General features: G+C 40.2%; 1 protein-coding gene across 1 annotated transcript in view; it reads right to left on the bottom strand.

The window, feature by feature from the left end:
- Window positions 1-6,014: 6,014 nt before the first annotated feature.
- Window positions 6,015-27,381, bottom strand: part of pcnx2 (pecanex 2) — a 38,744-nt gene continuing 17,377 nt past the window's right edge. Inside the window, exons 21-40 of the mRNA XM_026189609.1 lie at window positions 26,926-27,018; window positions 26,667-26,817; window positions 25,446-25,587; window positions 23,540-23,717; window positions 22,835-22,943; window positions 22,619-22,748; window positions 21,269-21,327; window positions 20,923-21,138; window positions 20,591-20,844; window positions 18,426-18,659; window positions 17,945-18,048; window positions 16,051-16,195; window positions 15,707-15,937; window positions 13,821-13,978; window positions 13,592-13,708; window positions 11,590-11,762; window positions 8,991-9,157; window positions 8,819-8,893; window positions 8,485-8,661; window positions 6,015-6,414 (exon numbers count right to left, since the gene is read on the bottom strand). Coding sequence (XP_026045394.1) covers window positions 6,241-6,414; window positions 8,485-8,661; window positions 8,819-8,893; window positions 8,991-9,157; window positions 11,590-11,762; window positions 13,592-13,708; window positions 13,821-13,978; window positions 15,707-15,937; window positions 16,051-16,195; window positions 17,945-18,048; window positions 18,426-18,659; window positions 20,591-20,844; window positions 20,923-21,138; window positions 21,269-21,327; window positions 22,619-22,748; window positions 22,835-22,943; window positions 23,540-23,717; window positions 25,446-25,587; window positions 26,667-26,817; window positions 26,926-27,018 — 3,087 coding nt within the window. The 3' untranslated portion in view covers window positions 6,015-6,240. The remainder of the gene's footprint in view (window positions 6,415-8,484; window positions 8,662-8,818; window positions 8,894-8,990; window positions 9,158-11,589; window positions 11,763-13,591; window positions 13,709-13,820; window positions 13,979-15,706; window positions 15,938-16,050; window positions 16,196-17,944; window positions 18,049-18,425; window positions 18,660-20,590; window positions 20,845-20,922; window positions 21,139-21,268; window positions 21,328-22,618; window positions 22,749-22,834; window positions 22,944-23,539; window positions 23,718-25,445; window positions 25,588-26,666; window positions 26,818-26,925; window positions 27,019-27,381) is intronic.

Consider the following 27,381-nt stretch of genomic DNA (forward strand, 5'->3'; position numbering starts at 1 on the left):
CATCCAGAATCCTCTCACACCTGGTTTGAAACTGCTCCTTTTTCCACTGTGACTGATGGTTGCCAAGTGGTCTCCAACTGGTCTCTACGCCTGTGTGACAGGAGTCTTAGTTACATCCAAACTTTGAGTATACTGAGTGGAAAGAGTTTGTTTTACTGCTTATGAATATAATTGTTTTATCTCTAAGAGTGAGACCGTGTTATTGACTCATTCAAAAGTTACATAGTCTCACTTTATAAGGGCTTTGGAGCTGGCGCAAACATGGAAACAAGCTAGCCGAGTCAATGACAGTATCTGCCTTTGAAGTGTGCACTGTCCACACGCAAGTCGCAGTAATTCACTCTAACCATTCAAATAAACCCCGCTCACCATGAAGTATTCCATATTTTATTGTGATTATCTTTGTTGTTTGTCAGTAGACTCTCCACGAATGTTGTGAATTATATGATGAAATGAGTGGCAACACTGTGGCAACAGCAACTTATTTTTCTATTCTTCAACTTACTGTTCTTTTTGTAGCCACATCCAGTCAGACTATCACTGTGTTTATACAGTAGCATCGATGTGGAGCAGAAGTGGGCTTTGTGTTTGTTAAACACTCCACTAAGGCAAAACGATAGACTAGTCAGTTATAAGTTACTTACGGGACCATTTATTCAGCTCTAATGAGCCACTTTTAATGTTCAGTTGAGGTTTGATTCAGATCTAAATTATTTTTTAACTTTTTTTTTTTTTTTGTCAGGAAAATTTAGCTCCTTAACTGAAATGGAAGTGACAGTAGGATGGTTGATGGTGTGTGTGTGTGTGTGTGTGTGTGTGTGTTTGTTTTCCTTCTTTCCACAGTGCATCATGGCTAAAGAAAGGTTTATTAATTGATGTCGGTTTTGTGTGTTCCCTCAGTTGGATTTGGTGCCTCTTTATGCTTCACAACAGACCTCAAGATCTTGTTTTCTTGTCTGTCTCACTCTCCCCCTGTCAGGCTTACGCTTTCTCTCTTTGTGACATCACATATAAAACTCTGTTATTAGCCGTTAGTGGAGAGACGGGCCAATTTTACAGCAAAAAATTGCACTGATGTTTAATTCCTCCCTCATATTGTCTGTTTTGTACCTCTTCTGGAGGTGTTTGTGCTACTCTCGGAAAGAGATTTTGTCCGTGCGGGTACTGCTCGAAGTTGGTTCTCAACAGTTTTAGGCAATCACTTCTCTCTTTATTGATTTAGATGCCTAAGCCTCTTGCTTTATGTCATGCCTTTGTAGATAGATCACGGTCATCGAGAAATTATCTGCAGGTGAAAATGAAAAAAAGAATTTTACCGTCACTTTAGGCGATTAGAAAAGTGACATTTTTTTCTATTCAGCATGCTTTGTGCTAAATAAATGAAATAATTCAGTTATTTGCTATAAACGATACTGTATGAGTATGTATTCAAGTACTGCAGTATGCAGACAATTAAAAATATGAGAAACTCTTTTGAGAGGTTCATATTTTTCTTCTAGTATGTTTGACTATAATATTGATGGTTATGGGTACTTAATTCTTGTTTTGAGTGTCTCATGAATTACCCGAATGATTAAATGAACATCTTTGTAGTAACAGATATGGTCAGTTATTTCCACATGCATGATTTGAAGAGAGATTTACCAGGACAGTGCTTTTTAATCCAGAGTCAGGCTCAACTTTTCGCTGTTTTTCACTGGTTGCTTGACATGTCTCTTGAGCGAGATCCTGATTGCTTTATTTTGACAGGTGAAATTTAATCTTTGTGGTCACTAATGGTCCAGAAGGTGGTCTGGGGTGAGATGTATATTAAATTTGGAGCCTCATCCTGCCGCACTAAACAGATGTGACCTCCCTTTTCAGAATTGAAATGCAGAGATGAGAATAGTAGCCAGTTTAAGGGTGAAGTCTTAAGACAATAGAAAGCATCTCACTGTCTCCAGTCTTCAAGATGACTGCTTGTATGTATGACTTTGAAATTTATCAGAGGAAACTGATTGTCAGTTCTTAACTGTAGCATGTAAAGACTTTTATATCTTCTAGTTTAAACCCAACCTCATGTTGTAAAATAGCACTGGAGGGACTCAAGTCTTGTGGCACACAGTGATTTAAATCTGTAGTCCAAGAAAGAGAGAAAATTAAAAAGTATTAGGGAGTTTAGACTTTGTGAGAGAGATTCAGTCATGCTTGTACTGGCATTTTTTTTGCATGATGGAACAAGACAGACAAAATATTTGCATCCAGTTTAAAAACAAACAAACTAGGTTTAAAGAAAATTGCAGGGAGGAGTGTCAAAAGGAAAACGGATGATATATACTTGTGTACTTTTTTTGGTGAGATTTATTTGGGAAGATGGGAAGAAACTGCAAGCCTGACCTGAGGTTATTAATGCTGCAGTCACACTAGGGAAAAACGGGGTTGGAGACTGAGGCATGACCAAGATTATTGCAACCGTGTGCCGTTTTGGTACAGTCTGCGTGTATTTATAAATTAGATGCCAATTTATTTGCAAACCAGAGTGACTCTAGTCAGCCTGAGTTGACTGCTGGTATTTCTTTATTTTCAATGCCCTCGCGTCTTGCTTTATGCCATGTTTTCTGCAGGTGAAATGGGTTGCCTGGTGGATGAGAGGCCGCTCCCCAATAGGCAACCTGTGAAATTGCCTCATACTTGAAAGTGGGTGCTGCAACCACTTGCAATCAGTCTCCAACCAATTGCAAAATATTCAGTGTATTCACCAGGGGACCATTGGTTTAGTTTTATTTTTGCCATGTTAATTTTTCCTCTAGAGTGACTGAACCATAAGCTAGAAATAAACCTCACATAAAACCATTTTTTTCTTTTTTTTGTAATAGCAGCAGGCTCCAGTTTCATTCTTGCAGTCCCTGTTTTACTCTCATCAAGAAAAGAAAATAAGCCTATTTGCTGAACGTCACACAGTTTCTTTACGAATAAACAGCCTAAAAAAATATAGAGCTTTGTGGAATTCAATTAAATAAATAAAAAGAGGGAAACTCGAACTGCAAATGTCCAACTAAGTACAGAATGAGTATGTCTCTGTGGTGGATGAAATGTGCCAAAATAATAATCTACCTTCCACTTTAGTGGAACGGGGTGAAAAGAATTGTTGGAATATAAAAAGATCCTGATGAAACGCATTTCATGAGCTTTCTTTTCATGTTGCTGTTGTGGGTTTGTGTCACTTCTGAATCATTCACATGTAACCCAGCTACCCAACATGTAACCAACAAAACCATAATATAACGGGCACTGAACCTTTTGAGATGTGACTGATGTGGACTGCAAGCAACCAGGTCAGCTCCCAGTAAAATTGTACAACTCACTCACAAAAGAAGCTTGCTATTATTTTAATTTTATCTTTACTGTTGCTGTTAATTTATTCCAGTCAGAAGTTTTTCTGTCATTGTTTTTCTTTTTAATCTGAAAAGACACAAAAAAATGTTGTTCATCAGCCTTTAAGCATCATGTTTACACGGTGCTCAGTCTTGGTACACTTTGATCTACGGTTCTGTCTCTGTCTTTGTTTACACAATGACATCTTGCATTAAAAGAAAACTCCAACTTATGGTAACTGCCCTTGAATATCTGTAATTTAAATCGTGCTGCTAGAGAAAGAAATCTAAATGTAACAACTTACAATAAATACTTAATAGATTTTTGCCAAATGTGACTGTGTTTTTCTTTGAAGGTGTGGGAAATGAAGACTCTGATTTAAGGGACTCCAAATTGATTGTGTGAGAGACAAGGTCTGAAACAAAAGAAATATCCAGTGAGCAGCATTTGTGTGGACCAAAAGTCCTTGATGCCAGAGGTCAGGGTGATGATAGGAAGGCGGCTGTAACTCAAATAGACTCTCCTTCCAACCAAGGTATGCAGAAAAGCATCTCGTTGAACCTTCAAGCAGATGGGTTGCAGCAGAAGTCCGCAGTGGGCACCGCTGACGAGTGATCTGAGGCTACGATTGAGTTATCAAAACTGGACAATAGAAGATTGGATAAACGTTCCCTGGTCTGTGCCTTGATTTCTGCTGTGACATTTGGATGGTAGGATCAGGGTACATGATGAAGTGAGCGGCAAGTCTATTCATTTTTATTGTAATTTCCCTTTTATTAATTATGGCAGCAGGGTGTGGTTTCCCGACTCAGCTGTAGGAGGGAGAGAGGTGGGGCATTTACGGGGTGGCAAGGACTAAATTCAGTCTCTTATTTCATCAATTTATCATTTTAATCCAGAGTTAAATATCTTAAGTAACTATCAAGCAGGTGTACAGCCAATTTTGTGTAGGGATTCATGGATGAACTCCCTTTTGTAGATTTTTAAGCCTGTTCCTTCATCTTTATACCTGAAGCTGGCCAGTTTTCACTTGTCTGGTACAACAATACAAATAGTTTTCCAGGATCAATCAGGAAAAAAGGAACCATTTTAAAATCCAGACTGCAATCTGTCCACATAGGAAATTGTGCAAAAGTTTTAGGCCACCACTTATTTCTTTATATTTTTCTGGGGAAATGGGTGAAGCGGTTTGTTGAAACATGCAACGTATATGGAAATGCACGATATAAGGCAAAAACACAGTTTGTGCAATCCTAATGAGTTTGAAAGTCTATAATGGGTTTGACTACTTTTATTGTTTAACATAGCGTGAACTCTCTCAGGTCATCTGTCTCGTAATTTCTTCAAGTGGTCTTCAGGAATAGTTCTTAAGGCCTCTTGAAGAACATTCAAAGCTTTTCTTTGGATGTTGGCTACCTTTTGTTACATCCTCTGTAAAAATTATTGCAAATTGCTTCAATAATGTTGAGGTCTGGGTTCTGAGGAGACCAATCTATGACTGATAATGTTCCACTGTGTTTTTTCTGTCCAGGTATGATTTTAAGCCAGATGAATCAGCTAAAAGGCCAGATTCACCTCTCAGATCCTCTGCCTAGTCTTTGCTAGATTGCTTGTATTTTGCTTAAGGACACTGCTTTCAGATACTGGTCATTTTCTTGCATTTTTTTTTCTTTTTAGGTCTGATACTTCTTCTTTTATCCCCCACTTGGACAGCTTCCTCAATTTCTTTCAAGGACACGCTGCACACCCTGCAGAGGCTTTTCAGCGAATAGCTCTTAGTCAATCACCTTGTTGGTTCAAAAGTACCAAATTATGTCCATAAAATTGACCATAATTAAAAAAAATGTATTCAACAAAAGAAATGGGAACAAATTACATGCTTTTGCAGTGGTTGCTGGTAACAAAGTGGCTACACAGAAATTAAAATTAGTTCTTTGCTAAGATGTCACTGATTCAGCTCTTGAAGTAGATTACTTTTTTGTGCTTGAATGACTCATAGGTCAGTATTAGGTGGTGCAGCAAAAAAAAAAACATTCATCTGAAAATGATCAGGTAAACGAACAGAACTGAAAAACAGTGAAAAAGCAGCCAATGACCAAAGAAAGACCTCCAGAAAGCTTGGAGAACCTGCTGGTCAGCACTTTTACATGGTGCTGTACATTTTAAAACCTTAATAAATAAAAATGGCCAAATAAGTCTTTTATTCAGATTTAAAGGCTGTTTAATCCTATGTTGTGTTATGTTTCTTTGCAGGCTACTCTTAACTTACAAACCAACCATTCAGCTGAGAACTGGAAAGTCCTTTTCAGGTTTCAAATCCATACCCCGCTCAAAACGAGGCATACATTATTTTTTAAATGGATTACGCATGAAGTCAAATAGTGTTTAACAGAGTTTTCGGGGAGATCATCTGACTAAAGGCCAAAAGGCTAGTAATCACATGTTGGACTCAGACATAATGTAGTTGCTTTTTTGAAACAATTCATGATCATTTAAAGTAAAATGTTTAAACAACCTAATACACGGGGGAGTTTTGGCATCTCTGAGTAAGACTATATAATTAACCTGTGGCATTTTGATAAACTATACTTCCAAAAATAAATATTTCCTTCTGACACCCAGATTTAAATGAGACCTGTTAACCACAGAAAGAGGCCACGTCGTTTAAAAATGTCTTTATTTTTATCCTCTGCATCAAAGACTGTGTTTTCAGACTTTACATTCAGACAACAGGGTGAGACCACATGCTGAGGACAGAGGAGGCAGGTTTGTGTGCATGGGTGCTCTCTCATACAATTTTCTTTATTTATGTGTGTATAACTCTTCATACAGTCCTGTCTGTATGTGGGCATGAGTATGGGCACTGTCACAGATGTGTTTTCTCTCTCAGACAGTCTTTTGATCAGTTGGGTCTGGAACTGTTGAGGCAGATGTTGAATCCTCCTGGGTCTTGTCTAATCCCTGGCTGCAGCCCTGCTCGCTTAACTGTGTGTCGTCTTTCACCGTGACTGCAGCGTTGGAATTGCTCGCGTCTATACTCTCATATGGCTCTGATGTCCACTGAGGAAGAAAGGAAGAGAGAGGAGGCCGGTTTCAGGCACAGGAGAGCATTCGCTGTTTGTATAAAGCAACTAGCATGTTCGAACACAACAAGAATATCAGACGGCAACTCTGATCGTACCACTCAAAAGTGTCAAATGATGCATGAGAGTAAAAATCTGATTTTCACTTTGTTTTTTTCCTCTATTTTAATTCTTGACTTCACAATTTGGGCTCCAGGAGTACAAAACAACCGAAATGAGTCTCACTTCTTCAACTTTTTTCAAAACTTCAAACAGTAAAAATATGGGACTCTCTCCACTGGAAAAAAAAACCCCCACACAAACATTTTTTGCCATGCACAAAATTTGGGGTTATGTTAAAATTTAGACTTAATAACTTAAATTTAAAATTCTTTTCTCTGAAGTTTCAGTTGGCAAGTCTAAATTTGGAGATAATAACCTGAAATGTTGACTTCTGAATCTTAAAGCAATTGTTTTTCCAGCTGCTGAAACAGGCTTCCACAGATTGATCGGTAGGTTTAGAGCAGCCTGAAGCCTGAACATTTGGCTCACAGAGACTCCTTGTAAATCCACTGACATCCTTATTTGAAACCCTGGTTATCTTTAATATGAGCATCCACCTGAATAACAGTGAATACATGGCAGAAAATAAGGAAAAGCAGAATACGGGACTGTGAATAAATATACGCCGCCCCCCTTCCTGATGCATTAGTTTTGTGCATATTTTCACACTGTTGTTTCAGACCATCAAACTAATTTTACTATTAGACAAAGTCATACAAAATGCAATTTTTAAATAATGATTTCATTATCAATCAACCATTTTTAAAAATTACCCCCTTGAGTGGAAGCTGAGTTCCATTTCACTAGCAACACCCAGGCCCGATTACTGCCAGACCTGCTGAATTTTTAACAAATCACTTAAATAGAACGTGTCTGACAAAGTGATGTAGATTAAAAAGTCTCAAAAAGTAACAAATCATGCCACGATCTAAAGAAACTCAACTATAGATGAGAAACAAAGTCATTGACATCTATAAATCTGAAAAGCTTAGAATAGCATTTCTAAGGCTTTGGGACTTCAGCAAACCACAGAACCATTTTCCACAAATGGTGAAAACATGGAACAATGGTGAACATTCCCAGGAGTGGCCGGCCTACCATAATTATTCTATATTCTATTCTAGAAGTTCACAAAAAAACTCAGACCAACATCTAAAGAACTCCAGGCCTCACTTACTACAGTTAAGGTCAGTGTTTGTGATTCAACAAAAAAGCAAGAGACTGGCCTTGGAAAACGTCCAAGGACAAAACCACAGCTGACCAAAAAGGCTCATCTCACATTTGCCCTAAAACATCCTTAAAAAGAGAAACTATTCTGTGGACAGACGCGACAAAAAATGTAGTTTTTTGGAAGGTTTGAGTCCCATTACGTCTGGAATAAAACCAACAACATTTTATAAAATTAACATGATACCAACAGTCAAACATGGTGACAGTTCTGTGAGGGTATGGGGCTGCTTCAGGACTGGGACTATTTACTGTGATTGATACAACCATGAATTTTGCTCAGGTTGTCCTTGAATCTCAAATATATTTGGATTATGCAGCAGCAAGTTCACCTCTGAATGGCTCAAAAAATCAATTACTTTTTCACACAGGGCCAGGTAGGGTTTTCTTTCCCTTTACTATATGAAATCATCATTCAAAAACTGCATGTCGTATTTACTCTGATTTTTCTTTGTCTAATATTAAAATTGTAAATCCAATTGAATCTTCTCAAACAATAAAAATGAGCTGTGCTTTTAGACAGACACTGGATGTGAGAGAAATATCAGTCTCTTATCTATTGGCAAAAACTGCAAACAAGCTCCTCAAGATGTTGAACTTTTCCCTTAGTATTTAAAACCTCTACAAAAGCAAGACAAGCAAGTCAAACTAGGAAAAAGTGTGCACTTGTTTTTCTGTATATGTGTACATCTAACTGCTGCCTACCTAGTCTAAGCTGTGTTGTGGAAACAGTCTTAAGTGGGTGCAGAATTCAGACAGTGCTCTTTTCCCCACCCACCTGTGTGGCTCTGCTGCTGGACCTATGTGAGGGCCCGATGGCAATGTTGACACTGGAGGATGACTGTGTATCGGTGGTGTTGCCCCCTTCAGCAGCGGACAACCCGGAGATAACCAGGCCGCTGGAGAAGCTACGCTTCCCAAACAGCAAGCTGAGTGTGGATGAAGATGAGGAGACCTGGCACCACAAGGAACGGAGATATTGCAGTTCTGTTATAATGTCATACAGTAAACACTAAGGTGATTTATAGGAACATCAAGAATCTCAGTTTTCAGATCTTCCATCTGTCGGCCATGTGTTTAGGCATGCTGCATTAGGAGTGTACAGTTCCTACCTGACTGGAGCGCTGCTGATGCTGCGCTGCCTGAAGCTGCGCGCTGATGCCACCTGCTCCTGAGAGACGAGGGACCTGGAGACAGACAAAAATCCTCTTTACACTCTTAGTAAGGGAGCACAAAAGCAGCTGCAACCGAGAAAAGTAAGCTTTTTACAATGTGTGCGTATACCTGGGAGAATATAGAAGCTATGGAGGTGTTAAAGGACAGCTGACTGTTAGACAGACGCTGGACAATCCCGTTATTGGAGCCCGAGTCCAGGATTGGGCCAGACTGGCTGCTGACAGGGGGGCGCTGACTCTGGGGCTGCACTGATCGACTGCGGTACTCTCTCCTGGCTGTAGAATTAAAAACGTGAACATTTGTAATGAAACGCAAGATTTAATAACCTAATGTACAATTTAAAAAGCACGTTATATTTGACTTCAGGATTTTAGTTTAGCTATGTGGCTCTCTGTGGTCTCTTAAAAAATAAAAACACTGGTACATCTACGTATTTGGACACCACCATAAAAAAAACAACAAGATGTTAAATGAAGACTTTCATTTTTCATTTTAAAAGAGTTTAGCAAAAGCATTGCAGTGATGTGGTGATCAAAGTTGTTATAATGTTAACATAAGTAAATTGGGTAAATAACTTTCAGAGTTGAACTAAAACCATCTAAAACTATAGCCAGTGAAAATTTCAACTCAAACACATGTTTTGGGTTGTTGGAAGACAAAGCGATGACACAGAGCAGTTTTGCTGCTCACTGGTTGAGATTTTGTTCCAAAGAAAATTGTCTTTTTTCACGATTCCTTCCAGGTTGGTGAGAGTCCCAGCTCCAGATGCACTGAAGCATCTCTACAGCATAATACTCCCACCATGTTTCACTGTGGGGATGTTATTTGTTGGATTGTACGCCTCTTCCTTCCAAACATGTTTTCCAAACATGAGCAGCATCTCTGTGGCCAAAGACCTCTAGTTTTGTCTCATCTGACCAAAGGGCGCACTTCTAAAATGCTTGATCTTTGTCCAGGTTGTTCTTAGTGTACTTCAGTATGACTTGAAGGCTTCTCTTCTGAAGAAATCAAGATTTTCATACCTGTGCAGGTCTCCATCGAGACTACAATTCCCAGCCGGTCTAAGTCCTTTACTAATGTCTTGGCAGTTGTTCTGGCATCTTTACACACATCTCTCAGTAGTTTTATTTCCAGAGAATTTAAAATCTTTTGCCTCCTATCTCTGCCAGGCTTGTTCTGTACTGTGTGGCTCTCTTTGTGTTTCTTGATGATACTTTTCAATCCTCTTCTTTACACTTGGAAAAAAGTGACAACTTTGTATATCCATCTCCTGCTTTGTGAGTATCGAAAATTATTTTTCTCAAGTTGAAACTGATTTCCTTTGTATATGGCACTATGACACTTTCTCAAGTGACAGCTCAAACCCTTACTGAAGTTTTTTTTTTTATACTGTGTGTAAATTGTGCTTTAGAGTTCAAAAGTTGACCTTATTTTTACCTCATAAGTAAGCAGCCTGGTCATTAGTTACATGCGAAAAACTGAGTTAATCCCATGCTTGTAGAAACACCTTCTGCTGCATGAGTGACTTTATCGGTTTCTCACATAATTGTGGAACAGTTTTGTCCCACTCTTCTTTACAACATTGCCTCGGGTTATTGAGGTTTCCAGAGATTCATTTTTGTCCCACACAGTTGGGTTGTAGTCTGGACTTTGTCCCATTTTCCTTAATTCTTTTCTTTTTCGGGCATTCTGTTGGAGTTTTGCTGCTGTGCTTAGGATCGTTGTTTTGTGGAAAAACCTAATTTCTTTCAAGTCATAGCTATTGGATAAAAAGCCTCATATTTGATTCCAGAGTACTTTGACACACAAAAGAATTCATAATGGACTCAAAAACCGCAAGGTTCCCAGGCGCTGTGGCTACAAAACACACCAAAATCATTACCTCTTCGCCACCGTGGTTAACAGTTGTTATGAGGTGTACGTTCTAATATGCTGTGTTTAGTTTTTGCAAAACATGGTGGTTTCGATTATGACCAAACATCTCCACTTTGTCCTTGTCTCTCTACAGGACATTGTTCTGGAAGTCTTGTGGTTTGTTCAGATGCAACTTTGCAAACTTAAGCTGTGCTGCCAGTCTTTTTCTAATCATACTGTCATTAACCTTAACATTTAACATGGTAAGTGGAGCCTGTAGAGTCTGAGATGTTCACTCGTCATTCACTCCTCGAAGATCGTGGCGTTGTGTTAACACACACCTGAAGGCTCCAGACCATCAAACTGCCAAAACATCTGCTTTCATAGAGGCAGCCACACTTGTTGATGATCAATTAATGAAATGCATTTGATTAACAGCACCTGGATCTACTCAGTACGACCTTAACGCTACTGGAAGCAGTGCAAGTGTACTTAGTTTTTCATGTGATTGCACAGAGTAGTCTTTCCTGCAGTGGGAAAACCTCTCCCAGTGAAAATTTAGTCTGATTGTATAGAACTATAGGAAAATGACCCTATTGCGTAATTCATCTTTGATGCTAGTAAACACTTTTCTGATAGGTTTATATTCCCTTTGCTTGTTTCAAATATAATATAAAACTACATATTATTTTATAAAGCAGGGTCAGAGGGTAGGCAATGTGACAGACTATCATTTAGGGTGGGGCTTAGATTTGAAAAGTTACATAGCTTGACTTTGGTTCGTGTGATTAAAAACAAACAAAACCCAAGCATTATTAGGTTTACATCGAGATTGTAGTAGAAGAATTTGTACCAGCGTTGCGGTGTCTGTGGCTGTGTGCCGTCCTGGCTCTGTGCTGGCTCAGGCTGTTGGATGTGACAGAGGATGGGCGGTTGTGGCTCAACGATGACGACCCACCGGCACCGCAGTCCACATCCTCCATATTCATGCCGCTGTTACAGCTGGTCAGGTTGTCCTTACGCACCCTGCAGAACACAAGCACACAGCTCTGATTTATTTATTCATGTCCACATCAGTGCAAGGGATGCACACAGGCAAGGGGGACGTTCAAAAATTTACAGAGCCTTAACTATCAGCACTGCTTAAACCACACACACACACACACACACACACACACTCAGAGATGTTATGTAACTGTGCTAACATATGTGGTGGTGGTGGTGTTCCTCGTAAATTAGTTAAATGTGTTCTGGCTGGGGAGGCTTGATCCATCTCCTTATCTCCTTTTCTACTTAGTCGAATTAAGACAACACCTTTCAGTCAAGGCGGATGAAACAGGCTTAACAAACTAATCTAATCTGAAAGCAAAACTCTGCCCCAAGAAGCTTAAGGGCGAACTGCGCAGTTACAAAGACACACACCATTAGCTGACCTGCAGAGGTTAATGCAGCGCCTGTACGATAAGCTCTACCGAAGGTATTGTGTAAATGATGGAGAGAGAAACAAAAGGCAGGATGAAACTGGGGCTGAAGGAAGAGAGAGCCAAGAGAAGGAGGTTTCTGCATAGCAAAGCAGAGAGTTAAAGCTGTCAGCTTCCCGCTTACTCTGTAATCCAGCTGTCTATTTCTCTCAAACATGCACTCGCACTGTCCCTGTACATGTATTTAAAACTACATCAAGTTGGCAGAGAAGCCTCTTCGCAGCACTGACTACCTCCAAGTCAATATCTGTAAATCCACAGAGCAGGCAAGGCTCCCACTAAGCAGGCAGCCAGAGCATTACACTGCAGTTTGCATCTTATCCAGAGTGATTTATACTAAATGCAACCAGCTGAATAAGAGCATTAGGAAGCTGGCATAAACTGCTTTATCCCAACTTTTTCCTCTTTTGTCCCGGAGACATAAGGCCTTCTGTAACAGCTCAGAAATATATATAGATATATATCAGATTTCTGATATGTAATCTTTGTGACTTACAAAATGCTATTAAGTAGATGATGCATTTTAGAAATCGCCTGGAGAAAAACAGAGAATATATACTTATTAGGAGTAACCACAATACTTTTGTACTCATCTCTGTTCTTATTCACCTCTTTGAAAGGCAGGCAGCTTCTGTGGCAAACTAAAGGGTTATCAAGGCAAATAAAAATACAGTCTTTGAAAACACAGAATAAGGAGACGATTTCAAACAACGAGTAAGTAAACAGTGCATCAAAACAATGGTCAAACTAAAGCAAAAGACAAAATGATGGTAAAAAGAGCTGCTGAGACTTAGAGGCATTTGTCAGTGAATTTCAATGCATACTATATCAAGAGGAAAATCCATAACATCTGCAACTGATGCACATGAAGCAATTGCACCGTCACAAACTGCAACTGTCCACTGGGCATGTGATGGGCCACACTGAGCATGCACCGTGTGCCGGAAAACTACTACAACTTACTTTCTACGGTCTTTGCAGCAGATAATTAGCTAGTCCAGAGATTCAAATCTTCTCCCCTGAAATGATTTTGTCCCAGTTTCAGAGATGAAATCAACTAGATGATTAGAAGAAATATGAAAGTTTTTGTCCTCCAAATATTCCAAATAAAGAGTGTGTTATTCAAGACTCCTCGGAGGCTCATGTTCAACCAGACTGAACCCATGACCTTCAACTTACAGCATCATCTTCTTACCCATCAGAGAGAACTAAATAAAGTCTGTTTTCTGTTTATCTTTAGCATGTGAAAAAAAAACAACTAATTTTGAAGCACAGTCACAGGAAGAGATTTGGAAAAGGCTGAGCCTGGAAGGCAAGGATGAAAAAAGAATAATAAACTGCACTTTCTACTTAAGTGGGACAAAATGTACTGACCGCAGCCATTTAGAGCAGAGCCAGGAACGAATGGCATCCAGGCTTAAAGCCCCTCCTCCAATGCCGCGTAGTGTACCGTGTGTTCCTGCGTATGAAGTTGTCAGAGGTGACACGTACCTAAAAAACACAAAAAGAAAGAAAGTTAAACAGAGAAAACGTCTATGTGAGTGGGCTAAATACTTCTATTGAAGCAAATTAAGATTTTTCTGTGTAATAATTTGGCACGCACATGGGGTAGCCGAGTGGCTGGTCACAAGAAGAGTTGACCATGTTCCTCAGTGCTTGCTTTGAGTTTTGGATGCTGCCTCGCTCCGGGTTTCGGTTCCTTAAAAATATCAACTCCTGCTGCTGTCCTGCCCAGAGGCCTCGCACACACTCCTTATTGATCTGAAGAGGTACGGAAAAAATAGAAACAATCATACAGGAGTACAAAGTCCAAACACGAGAGAAGATCCAGAGAACATCTTGTTTGTTTTATACAAAAAGCAATGTGTGAATATGACAATGCTGTGGCCTTATAATTAGCATGTTTTAAGGTGCTTGTGTGAGGATTTTGTAACATTTGGGCAGCCTTGGGCCTTAGGGTCATGGGAATGAACTGTTCCTTTGTAATCATCATCTTATTTTAAGTGGTGTAAACTTTCAAATTGACCTATTATACTGATTTCTAACTCCATGTCAACCAGCCTCTGGAATAATTCTGGATATGTGACCACTCTTCTTGGCAGAATTTGTAGACTTCATTTACATTGGTTAGTTTCTTGGCACAGGACCTTCTTTGAAGTGTAGTCCACAATTTTTTAATACGGTTGAGGGCAGGGCTGTGGGAAGATTAATGTTAGCTTGTTTTATCAGTTCCAAAATGAGTTTTGATTTGCATTTGGGATATTTGTCCTGTTGGGACAACAAATTGTGTCCAAGTTTCAGTCATCCAGCTGTTGACATGAGATGATATAAAAATTGCAACAAAACAGCCCTAGACCGTGATGCTACCACCACCATGCTTGGCAGCTGGTACAGTGTTCTTGGGTTTGAAAGCTTCCCCTTTACTCCTCCAAACGTATCCCTTGTCGTTGTGGCCAAATAGCAGAATTTCTCTCTAACCATAAAACATTTTGTCAGAACATATTTGGCTTATCCATGTGGACAGCTGTAAATTTCAGTTAATCATGAAGGTGCTGATTTTGGAGCAGGAGTTGGTCGGTGCCCTCAATTTACATGCAGTTTAGTGACAAGTTTGAGCCTCGGTGGTTCTTAGGATTTGCCTGAAATTCACGTATTCTCTCATCTGAGGGTGACAGATTGGGTCTTCTTCAAGATCTTGGTAAAATAGTGATACCTGTACTTGTACAGTCTTGGAATCTGGAGACCTTCCCAACTTGTGTAAATCTACAATTCTCCTTCTTCACTGAGTTCCTTGGACTTCCCATTTTTTCTGAGTATTGGTCAATCCAGTGAGTGTTGTTGAACAAATCCTTTTTATGCTGGCAAAGAGAAACTAAGATATGTAGTCAACCATGATCACCAACGTGAAGTTAATAAGCTTTGGCCTAGTCGAGTTAAACGACGCTGAAGAACTTTTAACGCCACTGATTAAAATATTTAACTGAGTGTTTGCATATATTTGAGCCTTTATATATACTTTTGACCCTGTGTGGATTAGAGAAAATCCAAAATAAATTCATACTTCCAAATCTTGTTTTTTTTTAAGTCATTAAAGAAGTATGCTGTACAATCATTCAACCCTGGAAAAAAACAGCTCAAAGAAATCATTAAAAGCCCAGAAATACCATGAGATGATGAGTGTATGTTATCCAGATGTGCGCATTTTCAAAAGTCTGTTTGACATCCTGAAGGGAAAGCAGCAACTCCAGAATCAAAAGGAGTTTGAACAGAAGAAATTCAAATTTGCGTGATTTATTTACACTAAGATTAAAAAGCAAAAAAAGCCACGATTATGTTCTATCATACATTTGGAAAAGTGATAGTGTTGGTTTGTTTATTGTCAAACCTTTGAGACCAACCTTCTCCTCATAGGTAGGCAGGATGCTGTCACACTGTGCACACAGCATTTAGCTGTTTAGTCATTCAGCCAGAAAATTAAACGTATTTTACCTTGATGACCTTGAAGCTGAGGTGGCGTTTGTACAGCATGATGATCTTGTACTCGTCCGTGCCATCATCAATCATGTGTCTCAGAGTGAGCAGCGTGTCACGGCTTGACAGCACAGCCTTACGCCAAGCGGGATCGCTCTCGTGGCAGATTACGAGGTTGCTGCGGTAGTTTGTGATGGCTTCGTACAGGATAGACGCCTCCTCGGTCTCTTCCAGACAGGTAAAGTGATCCTGCAAAAGCAGGAAGGTCATCATGAAGTGTTGAAGGAAATGTTTTCTCTATAAGGTGTATTTCCAGTACAGTTTGAGACTAAAGGTTGAAAAGCTACATGCTCTCGTTTTACCTGATGCAATTTGAGGCTCATTCTGACTGCAGGAGCCACCACCTTCTGGAGGAGGTCGAGATCAGTGAAAACCCACTCATCCTTAGTGGCGATGCGGAAGTCGCCTTTAAACAGGGTGTTGAAACCGTACAGAAATGATTCAAGACTTTAAAGAGGAAGGGAGGGATTTGAGGGGGGGGGATAAAGGAAACACAAAGATAGAGAAATAAAGGATGGATTATAATAACATATTTTAGATTAGATTACAAGACATAATAACACTGCAGAGTCAGAGGTATGTTTGAATGACGGGGATGTTTAAAGATTTATCCACTGGCTCCCCCTTCTGGCGTTTCTGTTTAGCACCGGGTAATATGTACAACATGAGACAGACGTTCCAATAATTTGTGCATGTAATCTCAAATGCAACAGAAACATTTTTACTGTGTTTTAAGATCAATTTACCATAAGCATTTAATTTCATTGGTTTCCATTCATTTTATTTTAATGGAACAAGTTTATCTACTGCCAAAGTGCACAAAGGAGAGGAAGCAGACTGAAGAGGTCGACACTCTGACAACACACAGGGTTTTAAATTTAGATTCAGATTCAGATAACTTTATCAGTCCCGAAAGGGCAACTTGTTTGCAACTTACCCACAAAACCTACATATATGGTCAAACACACAATCTATAGTATATACACATTGTCAAGGTAGAGATCAGCAAAAATGAGGTCAAAGCAAAACAGATTCTTAAAGAATAAATAAATGTATTAAAAATAAATAAATAGACAAAGAAGAACAAATGCCTAAAAATGAACAGTCACGGAAAAAACTCATCTAAATGATCCCTGCAAGTAATCTAATAGCTGAGGGAATGAATGATTTCACCTCCTAAGACCCGAACTCTTTCATGGCATGCATTTTATATTTTTCTTTGCTATTTGGGTTGATTAGGACCTGATGAATGTGAAAGCAAAGAATTACCAGATTGTTTTTTTTACCTAATTTTTGTTTTTGAGAAAAATGAGATCCACATATGAGGACATTTGTTTCAAATTTTGATAGAACAGTGGCAGTATAATGTCCTCGTAAGTGGATATCAGGCCCTTGTAGAGAAAAATTAAGTATTGTGGTCTAGACATCCCAAAATGTGATGTCCACATATGTGGACACCAGGTCCTAGGAGGTTAAAGTATTTGTTAACAATTACCACAACATCACTGTTGACGGTGCTTTTCCAGTGTCCTAAAACACCCTTCAGCTAAAGAAATGACACATAGTAGCAAATAAACCAACTAAAAATTCATAATATTCCCATAGAAAAGTCACACCTGAATAGATTTTAAACACAGTCAAACATTTCTACATGTTTACAACTGAAGCACATTAAGCAGTTGTAACCGTCTTACTGTTACATGACGGCACCTCTGCCTTTCTTGTGTAACTTCAGCTAATGGAGGCACAAATAAACACTTTGCTCACACCGAGTTCTATGAAAGACTAATGGGCTACCAAATATTTGCTCAAAGTGATGAGCATAAGCCTATGCTGTATAAAGACCTTAATAATATTTCCACACAGCTCACTTCACAGAGGGATTTGCAGGCCAGCCAAACCAGTCACGCACTCTAATATTTCACTGGACTGCCTTCAGCTTTGATAGCCTATAACTGTCACAGCATTTATTTCTGACCACAGTTGGATTTATTTATTTATTTAGTCAAATTCTTTCATTGATGATGGGAGAGTCAGACTGCTGCATGAAGTCTTCTCTGCCAGCTGAAACATATTGATTAATGCAGTAATTATGCAACAGAGGGCTTTTATGTGTTCGCTTTGTTAAATCCAGGTGGTGACCATTTTTGTGGCCAGGCAGTGTATGTGTGCTGTTTTTGAGTCAGACAGGCTTACCTGTTGGACATGTTGTGTGACGCAGTGCCAAGGGATCTCCTCCCCAGGACGGAGAGAGCATAAGACAGAGTGACCAGAGGAGAGTCTTCATCGCTGTCCACAGGCTGGATATAAGCACAAACACACGGATGAAGGCAATGGCATATGGGCCAGAGATAAAAGTAAGTACAGATTCAAGCATTATGAGTGCTATATGGCAATTTGCAGCAGTTTATTTTCACTGTGCAACTCTTGCTTTCTTTCTTACTCATGTCAGATTTCTAAACAAGTAAAAGCAGAATGACAATAAACAAAATTCCTTAAAGGAGACGTAAAACATTACTGTTTCCAGCTTCTCAAATCTGAAATATATTCTAGTTTTTCTTCTTCTTTCAGCATTTTAAGCATTTGGGCTCGTGACTATAACCACATTAAGTTGCAGCAGAGTGTAAACTGAAACTCGCAAGACGATGTTTAATAGAACAGTGTTAAAGGGACGTACCGTCTCCATTTTCCCAGCACAGTGCTGGATCCACTCCAGGTAAACGTTGCAGAAGCTGGCACGCGTCACCCCCTGCAGGCAATGCACATAGTCCTCATCGATCTTCACGCTAAAGACCTGAGGGTCGCGCTCAATGTGGTGCCACTTGGTGTAGGACTGCAGCGCCTCCTGAATGGTGGCATCCTTGAGCCATGTAGACAGTTTGGGAGAGTGGACCAAGTAGTAGATGATACTCTGAAAAGGAGATTGAGAAAGAATGGGTCAGTAAGTAAAAACATAATACTCACTCAAAAGGAAGACGTGCTCTTGTACGTACTGCATTGCTTAGGATGTCTAGAGTCCTTTATTGCCATGCTGCTATTTGTAATGGTGATTAATGCATAAGATGCTAATTAATTTGTCATTTAAACTGCTTAACCTTTGTGCAGGCAACTCTTTAAGAGCCTTTTGAGACGAGCTGAATGTTCAATTTTCAGCCTGCCTCTGAAGTGAGGCTGACTGAATGCATCAGGGGTGAATGCATTATTAAACCGTGCAGGGTTCCCTTTAATAGCAGAGATTAATTTGAATTTATTTGACATGACAAAATCTGATCTTAAGTGGAAAGCAAATTCCCACGTAAGAACAGTGGTTTCTCTGGGGTCAGTCACATGTTGCTGTCAGCGAGCAGAGCCTTTTTGTCCATCATCAGTGTCTAACCTCACAAATATGCTTCTGGAAGAAGCATATTTGTGGGCCTGATCTCTGATAACAACGAGACGGCCTACCTGAAGGAGATTAGGAATCTGGAGAACTGGTGCCAGAGGAACAACCTCCTTCTAAACGTCAGTAAGACAAAGGAGCTGATAGTGGACTTCAGCACTAAGCAGGAGAGGAACTACCAGACCCCCGTCATCAACGAGTGCCCAGTGGAGAGAGTGGACAGCTTCAAATACCTCGGAGTTCACATCACGCAGGACCTGTCATGGTCCTGTCACATCAACACCGTGGTGAAAAAGGCCCGACAGCGTCTCTACCACCTCAGACGCTTGAGAGACTTCCAACTGCCCTCCAAGGTGCTCAGGAACTTTTACTCGTGCACCATAGAGAGCATCCTGGCGGGAAACATCTTAACCTGGTTCGGGAACAGCACCATGCAGGACAGACGAGCTCTACAGAGGGTTGTGCGGTCAGCTGAGCGCACCATCCGCTCCGAGCTCCCTGACCTGCACTCAATCTACAGCAGGCGGTGCTGGACCAAGGCCAGGAAGATGGTGAAGGACCTCAGCCATCCCAACAACAGACTGTTCTCTCTGCTGAGGTCAGGAAAGCGATTCCGCTCCCTGAAGACCAACACAGAGAGACTGAGGAGGAGCTTCTTCCCGCAGGCGATACGGTCTCTCAATCACACCACCACACAGTACTGACCCACACATACAGTTCTTACACACACACTGGACTTTCTGGACTTTGGTTTTGCACAACACTGGTCACTATATTCTTCATTTCCGGTTAATACTTGTACAGCTGCTGTTATTGTGTATATATTTATTTATATTTAGATTTCTTCATACATTCTTATATAGTTCTATATTGTGTATTGTGTATTTTGTTGTACAGTTATTTTATTTTCAACTTTAATTTATATATTTATCTTTATCTTATTCTTCCCAGTTAAATTTACCCTTCATTCTAATTTGTGTTGTACAGTTATTTCATTTTTAACCTTAATTTATATTTTATTCCTTCCTAGTTAAATTTACCCTTTTTAATTTTTCATATTTATTTCCTATCTTATTCATAGCCTTTTCCTTTTTTTGTTTTCTTTAGGTCACGAGCAGTTGTCCAAGCATTTCACTACATATCGTACTGTGTATGACTGTGTACGTGACAAATAAAATTTGAATTTGAATTTGAATTTGAAGAATGTTCAAAAATTCCCATAAACACACTCCGAAATCTTGTGGAAAGCCTTCTCAGAAGAGTTGAAGCTGTTTCAGCTGCAAAGAGCGGGCCAACACCATATTAAACCCTTTGGATTAAGAACAGGATGTCATTCAAGTTCGTGTGCGTGTGAATGCAAGCGAGCAAACACTTTTTTAGCAATATAGTTTGAAATGTTTTGATGCCCTGTAAACGCACATACTCTGTGAATCTGGAAGCTTCAGGTTGGAGTGTAAATGTACCTTCAGGTAGTAGGTGATGAGCAGCTTTCGAAGATCGTACACTTGCAGCATGGTGGCAGCATTGTTCTCACTGATGCTGTAACCCTCCAGCAGGTACTTGGTGGCCATCACTTCCCAAGCCAGCCAGCGCAGGTTGAAAGCAGCGTTGCATGACAGCATGTGAGGCAAGTGGCCCGGCTCACAGCAGCAGCATGCGTCATCTTCCTCCACGCCCTCTGTGATGGCCTCCACCTCGCGCTGCTGACAGTACGTCCCTGGGATAGAGACATGGAGTCATAAGTAAAGCAATAAGATACCTTTGCCATGGACGCGATGGGATGGCTGTACTTTACCTCTGAACTCTAAACCCCTCAGCTGGAAGGTGACCAAACCATTGCCAATCTCTATGAGGTGGACCAGGGCGTTGAGGTAGTCAGAAGCCAGGATGAAACAGTCCCCAGCGCTATAGTTGCCCCATCGGCCCAGCATGAGGTCACCACAAAGCGAATGCTGCAGTGATCGAGTCAGGTACTCATAAAAGATGGAGTTTAGGTTGTTATCGTCGCAACCTGCAAAAGAAGAGCCAGAAAAACAGATCAAATGTGCTTGCTGCCTTATCTGATACTAAAATACAAGATGCTCTTTGTGTTGGGGGAATGAAATAAATTAAACTGATTTGATAGTCCAGTTAAAGCTCACCTGTCTCCTTGTCCACCTGGGACACCAGCCTGCTGTTGGAGTTATCAATACGTTTTGTGCTGCAAGGAACACACAAAGAAGCATATCTGTGCAACACTGACCAAATGTTTTTCCTGTATGTGCTTATACATCAGGTTAAAAGCTGATAAAATATATCATGCAATCCCGTATGAAGTGTCTCACTATAAAACTACTGTATGCTTTTATTTCACTTTATTCCTGCTCTGCTGTGACTGTTCTGCTATACTTTCTGTGTCATGTTGCATTGCTGCTCATCTGAGCTTCACTGTGACAACTTGAGCAAACACTTCCTATTTCAACTGACTCCAGCTGAGGTGATGCTGTCAGTGATTTCAAGGTTTCAGGTCTAACACTGACAGTGTCACCTAAATATAGTCGTGGGGTAAGCTTGCACATGAAAGCTCTGGGAGTATTTCTGGCGTGCTCTCAGGGTGCTGAATGCGTGCAGTCTCTCACATCAATAAGTAAGAGGGAACAAAGACACTTTATTGTGTAAGCAGCTAAGTGTGAGACAGAAGGGGAGCTCAGTTCAAAAGACAAAGATTGATTGCTTCTTCAGTAAATAAAAAAACAGATGTGCAAATTACAAACTGGAGAAGGAAGTCACGACTCAGTATTTATCCTACCACGTAAGCCCATTTAACCACGTAAAAGCCTAATCAAAGACAACTTCTACATGAGCTATAGGGCCTGGACACCTTGTAGTCACTGAGTTGATCATGTGCTCCTCTATATATCAAAGTATTGTGGAGTCAAATGTGAGGCCATGTGCTGTAGCGTTCCAAAGTGAAATGCTGTGGGGGCACTTTAACAGAGTGGGCCAAAATTCCTCCACAGCAACGTGAAAGACTGACAAAGTCATACAGAAAATACCTCAAGTTATTGCTGCTAAAGGTGGTACTATAAGCTACTGAACCCTGAGGTACAATAAGCTTTTCAAAAAAATTGCATAGACATGTGAAAAATTGTTTTTTCACAACTGCAAATCATTTTTTTAACACAGCTGGGTATTGTAGTTTTTAATTAAAATGACTCTAACTGATGAGGACTATTTTTAGCCACATTTGCAGCTGGACTGTGCAATTCAAACGTGTAAAAAAAAGGACCATGCAACAGAATACAAGTCTACCTCATTAGTTTGTTTTAATTAGAAACGACAGCTCTGCAGCACAGAGGGAAAAAAGGCTATTTTAGTAAAAGCTAAACATATTATTTATTTTCATGAGCTACACTAATAATGACCTGTTCTTTAATTTTCAAGAATTCCTTAATCTGGACCATTTGAGAGACTGACGGCACATTCACTTAATTTCCTCATCAGGCCCTTACTTGTAGTTTCTCTCCCAGAACTTAATGGGCCTCGGATAAGAGGAAATGAAGATGGCACTGCCCAGGAAGGGGGCGAGTGGAGTGTAGAAAACTGTGGTGAGCAGAGTCTGGAGCAGCAGCATGGCTGAGTCTAGACGCACACACACGCCAGTCAAGGAAAGAAAAAACAGGCACTGATACACTTTCACACACTTGCAGGTCTTAGAGAAAGGATACGAGGCACAGCAAATGGCTGAGCAAAGGCATGAAAAGCGCTGCCCCAGGCGATCTGCCAGGGAGCGATGTAAACCAGGATGAAATGGAGTTTCAGCAGCAGCTCGCGCATCTGGACAGAAAGGGAAGCACACTGTCAATCCTCTGAGAGCCGCACAGTAGCGACAGCCTTATTTAACTTCCTAGCTTCATATACGCTCTAATTATTCTGCAAGGTTCACGACAGGCACATATTAACAGAACACAAAAGGGAAGTCTGTTGAAGGTTTCATATTTCAGTCACACTTTCTTTGGTTTCTGTCAATGGCTGCACATAAAAACACACAAAAACACACCTTTCAATCGCAAATAAAAACATGTTTTTGTTGCTCTCAATCAGCTTGAAGTTACTATTTTTATTATATTTTTGAGAATCACTTTCAAAAGGTTTGTCAGCAGATTTAATTTTGATTATTGTATTTTCTCAGACTTTACCAGAGCATGACTAGCACTCTCTGTTATGAGTAACTACCCTTTGCAAAATTGATGAGTAAATTAGCAGTTAGCATTCAAGTCTCAGCTGTTGTGTATAACAGTTTCTTTGTGACCTTGTTTCTGCTTATCACAAATGTGTGCTTATTTCTATACCCACTAAGTATTGTATACGTGTAAGATAACCTCCTGCATTCTCTCATGTGGTCCTCCAGAAATCATCGGTGGCTCTTTTACCTTGTGGAACACAATGGACATGATGAAGAAGTCCAGCAGGAAGCTCTCAGAGGCACGTGGACAATCGAAGTGAAAGAAAATGAGTGTAAAGAGCAGAGTGAGAAACTGGAAGCTGGGGTTGCAGAAGGATGAGCGCAGGAGTTTCAGTCCAGCGACTGTCGTCAGGAGAACATCACAGCTGAAGAAAGCACAAACAAGGGCACAAAAAAACGATTAAATCCCCTCCTTAATGGGCTCTGTACTATCTTTTCATTATCTAAGTGGATAAGCAGTCGCACCAAGCTGACTGTAAATTTTACCAGTTAACCCAGGACGTCACATAAAAGGATTGATGTTGGCAGAATCTGATCAATCAAAGATCTACCGTATAAATAAAGTAAATGCTGAACCTTGGCCATCTTTGCTCCAAGGATAGGGTTAACCCTTTGTATACTCCTTCGTCAAGTGTCAAGATGCAAGAGCATCTTCTTAAAAATGTTTGCTTTTACCTTCAGTGAGATATTGTGTGGCGATGGCTATCGTTTACGAACACTATTTAAGGCTGTGATGAAGTGTGAAGATAAATAACTTCTGTAGGTCTCATAGTGGACATCATGTTCAAAGAGTGCCGTGGTCCTTAGTAACTCTTAAAACCACAGAAAGCAGAAGCTCCATCATCAGTGCTTGTAGTCAGGGACTGGGTGGTGTTGGTGTGATGCTGTTGTTCCATGATGAGTGTGTCTCAGAAAAATGTGATGCTTGAAAACAGAATGGAGGAAACCTGATCAATGCATTTCAGCATGTTGACCCGGATGAAGGGCACAGGCCAAAATGCTGTTCTTTATACAAGTGACGCTGGAGACGTGACTTCTTTAGGCATTTGTTTTTCTCTATGCACCTTGGAATTAGGTGAAGTTAAGCTAGAAGCTTCCATTCTGTTCACAAGCCAAAATGGTGAATGTGTAAGTTAACAGAGTTTTCACTGTTACAGCTATATCGTTAAGATGTTGTTTTGACCTTGTCCTTTCAATTTGGACTGTAAATTAATTCTCATACAGCAATAAAATTCCTATAAAACTGTTTGCAGCCAACAGGGGAAAAAAATCAAGTTCCATCTAAGAATCTAGATTTATAATTGCAGCTCATCACGGAAACATAAAGCCATCAGACACTAAAACTTTAGACCCGCCTACTATCCCAAGGGGTCTCCCACGAAAGTTGATGTGATTTTTCAGAGAATTAATTGGTCAGTAGGAGGTTAGGTTCGGAGCATAAGTTACCATGGCAATATACCATGGTCAGTAAGAAGTGAACCACCACCTTTGTAGTCCAGCAAACCCAGGGTTAACCCTGAAGTTCCCAGTGCATACTTCTGGATCCGGTCTATAATTGTAATAAAAACACATTCGGCACATCCACTGAATAAACCAACTACTACTACTGCAAGTATCATCACATTTTGTAGAGTCACAATTGAGAATTATTAGATTAGCTTCAATAACATCAGTGTTAGTCATTCATTGTTTTATAGCTGCTACTTGGTCTCCTATCTGCAATTTTAATTAGGTGGAATTGTCAAACAAATATTATTTGTTGCCATTTTTCAAATTCCACTGGACTTTTAATAAGCAAAAGGAAAATTATTATTATATTATATTATTATATTATTATTATATTTGAAAAATCTGCAGCCGACTGTCTGCCTGTTCTGCAAAGCCATGTTTTGAACCGGTCACAATAATACACATGCATTCAGTGACTCCTAAAAGCTGTGCTCTTTTCTAAACAGCAACTTGGTGAATGCCTGCGTGTGACCTCTGTAAACTGTAGCTACAAAAACATAGGTTACACTAGAAAATAATGATAATTAAAATCCAGAATGTGGAATCTTAAATGTGATGCTGTATGTTTTCTGTGGTCCACTTACTGGATTCCCAGCTTCTTGCGGTGACTGAGAGCAAAGCCATCATTAGTGAGCGCGCTCAGCACAATGGCGGGGTACACCACGTATTTCTCAAAGCACAGCAGTCCCACGTACAGGCGCTCAAACCACATAAGCACCGCGTCCTCTGCAACACATGACAAAATTGAAAAACCCATGAACGGAGCAGAAATCACAAGATTCCAGAGCACAGTTAGCGGGGACACATTTTAAGTTTAGAGTCTGACCCGCTGGTGGCGCTACAGCAAAATCCATCCACCCCGGCTCATTTCACAAAAACATAACGGCAAAGCAATACAGCAGTTATGTAGATGTTTCAGTGTGGGCTAACCAACAGACACAGCCATACTTTAGGTTTCACCACCATCGTGAAAAATCAGCGTGACTGTGTATAAGCAGGCAGGGTGTAGCAGTGCAGACCATTTCATTTATTCCCTCCATAAATTCAATTCAATTAATTCATATAGTGCCAAATCATAACAACAGTTGCCTCAAGGAGCCATCATTTAAAACCCATGTATAGCAAACGATATGACATAGTACTGGATCTGTTATTTCTCTTGTAAACACAAACTACTGACTGAAAATAAAGAATAAAAAACACGAAACAATACCAAAAAGCTACCTTTGTCTTCTTTCTTATTCAGCAGAGGTCATCACAGCGAGTAGCTCCATGTTTGATATAGCAGTTTTTTACACCCGTCTCAAAAATATTCTAAAAAGTGTCATCTGCTTTTGATTTTTAAACAAAGTTTCTTTTTTTTCCTTTCCTTTTGGCCTGCTCAAGCCATGCCTGGACTTGCACCACCTTACTTATCTGAGCTAATTGTGTATAGACCAGCAGGCCCTCTTCACTCTCCCAATGCTGATATACTTCCCTAAAGTGCTCTTATCTCCAGAGTGGCTTCCCATTACATGATTCTTTTTGAAGAGACTGAAAACCTGCCTTTATTTAATTCATTACAAGCCTTTACTCTTGGGCCCATCAGATTTCCACTTAGCTAATGTTTTTTAATGTGGTTGTGATATTATTTTAGCGGTATATTTATCCCATGTACTTGCATTAATTAGGTAGCGGGACCATGCTGCACACAGTGATTGTGCACTTTTATAACCGAGTGACTGATTGCTGTTACGCTAACTGTATGGTTTTGCTATTTGCACGCACATACTTCATTATTAACTACATGCAGTAGGGATACTGACCTCTGGGTTCAAACTGGTAGTACTCCTTGGTCTTGAGGACTGGGTGGGAGATCCACAACCAAGGGTGATGCTTCCTGAGCTGGGGGATCAGGTAGTGGGTTACAAACCCCACAGTCCCCGCCAGAGCATACAGCACTATGGTCACAAAGGGCTGCACACATGGGTATATAATAAAAGAGACATAAGATGAAATTATTGTGCCAGAAGTAAAGATCAAATGTAGAAGGCAGTGTAAAAAGCAGAAAACAAGTTGAGCCACCTTGAGAGACAGAAACACGGTACTCGCGGTGATGGCGAAGGTTAGGATGTAGGCAACGGAGCACACAATGATGTCCGACAGCAGAATTTCTTTCTGCAGAGCACAAAAGTGAGGGACAGCTGCAGTCATTCATAATCCACATGAAAACGCATATCCAGCTCATTTAGGTGTGCGATTATTCCTGACTATCTGCGCTGAGCCGCCAGTTTTTGGAGATCAAAGGCACAGGAGCACGGGAAGAGTTAAGCTTTAGAATCTCCATTAATGCTGTAAAAGGCGACGGGAGGTTTGCGTTCTCTGATGCATAATTCCCTTTAATCACACATAGTGATTGCCAGCAAACACTGATTCATCATCTCACCTTTATGCAGTTTATGCCTGCTCACGCTGTATAAATTCAGAGATGCACAGAGATAATGAGGATTGATTTTCTGATAATTATTATCCCAGATTAAC

This window comes from Astatotilapia calliptera, chromosome 13 (assembly GCF_900246225.1).
Source record: "Astatotilapia calliptera chromosome 13, fAstCal1.2, whole genome shotgun sequence".
In the NCBI taxonomy this organism is placed as follows: Eukaryota; Metazoa; Chordata; class Actinopteri; order Cichliformes; family Cichlidae; genus Astatotilapia; species Astatotilapia calliptera.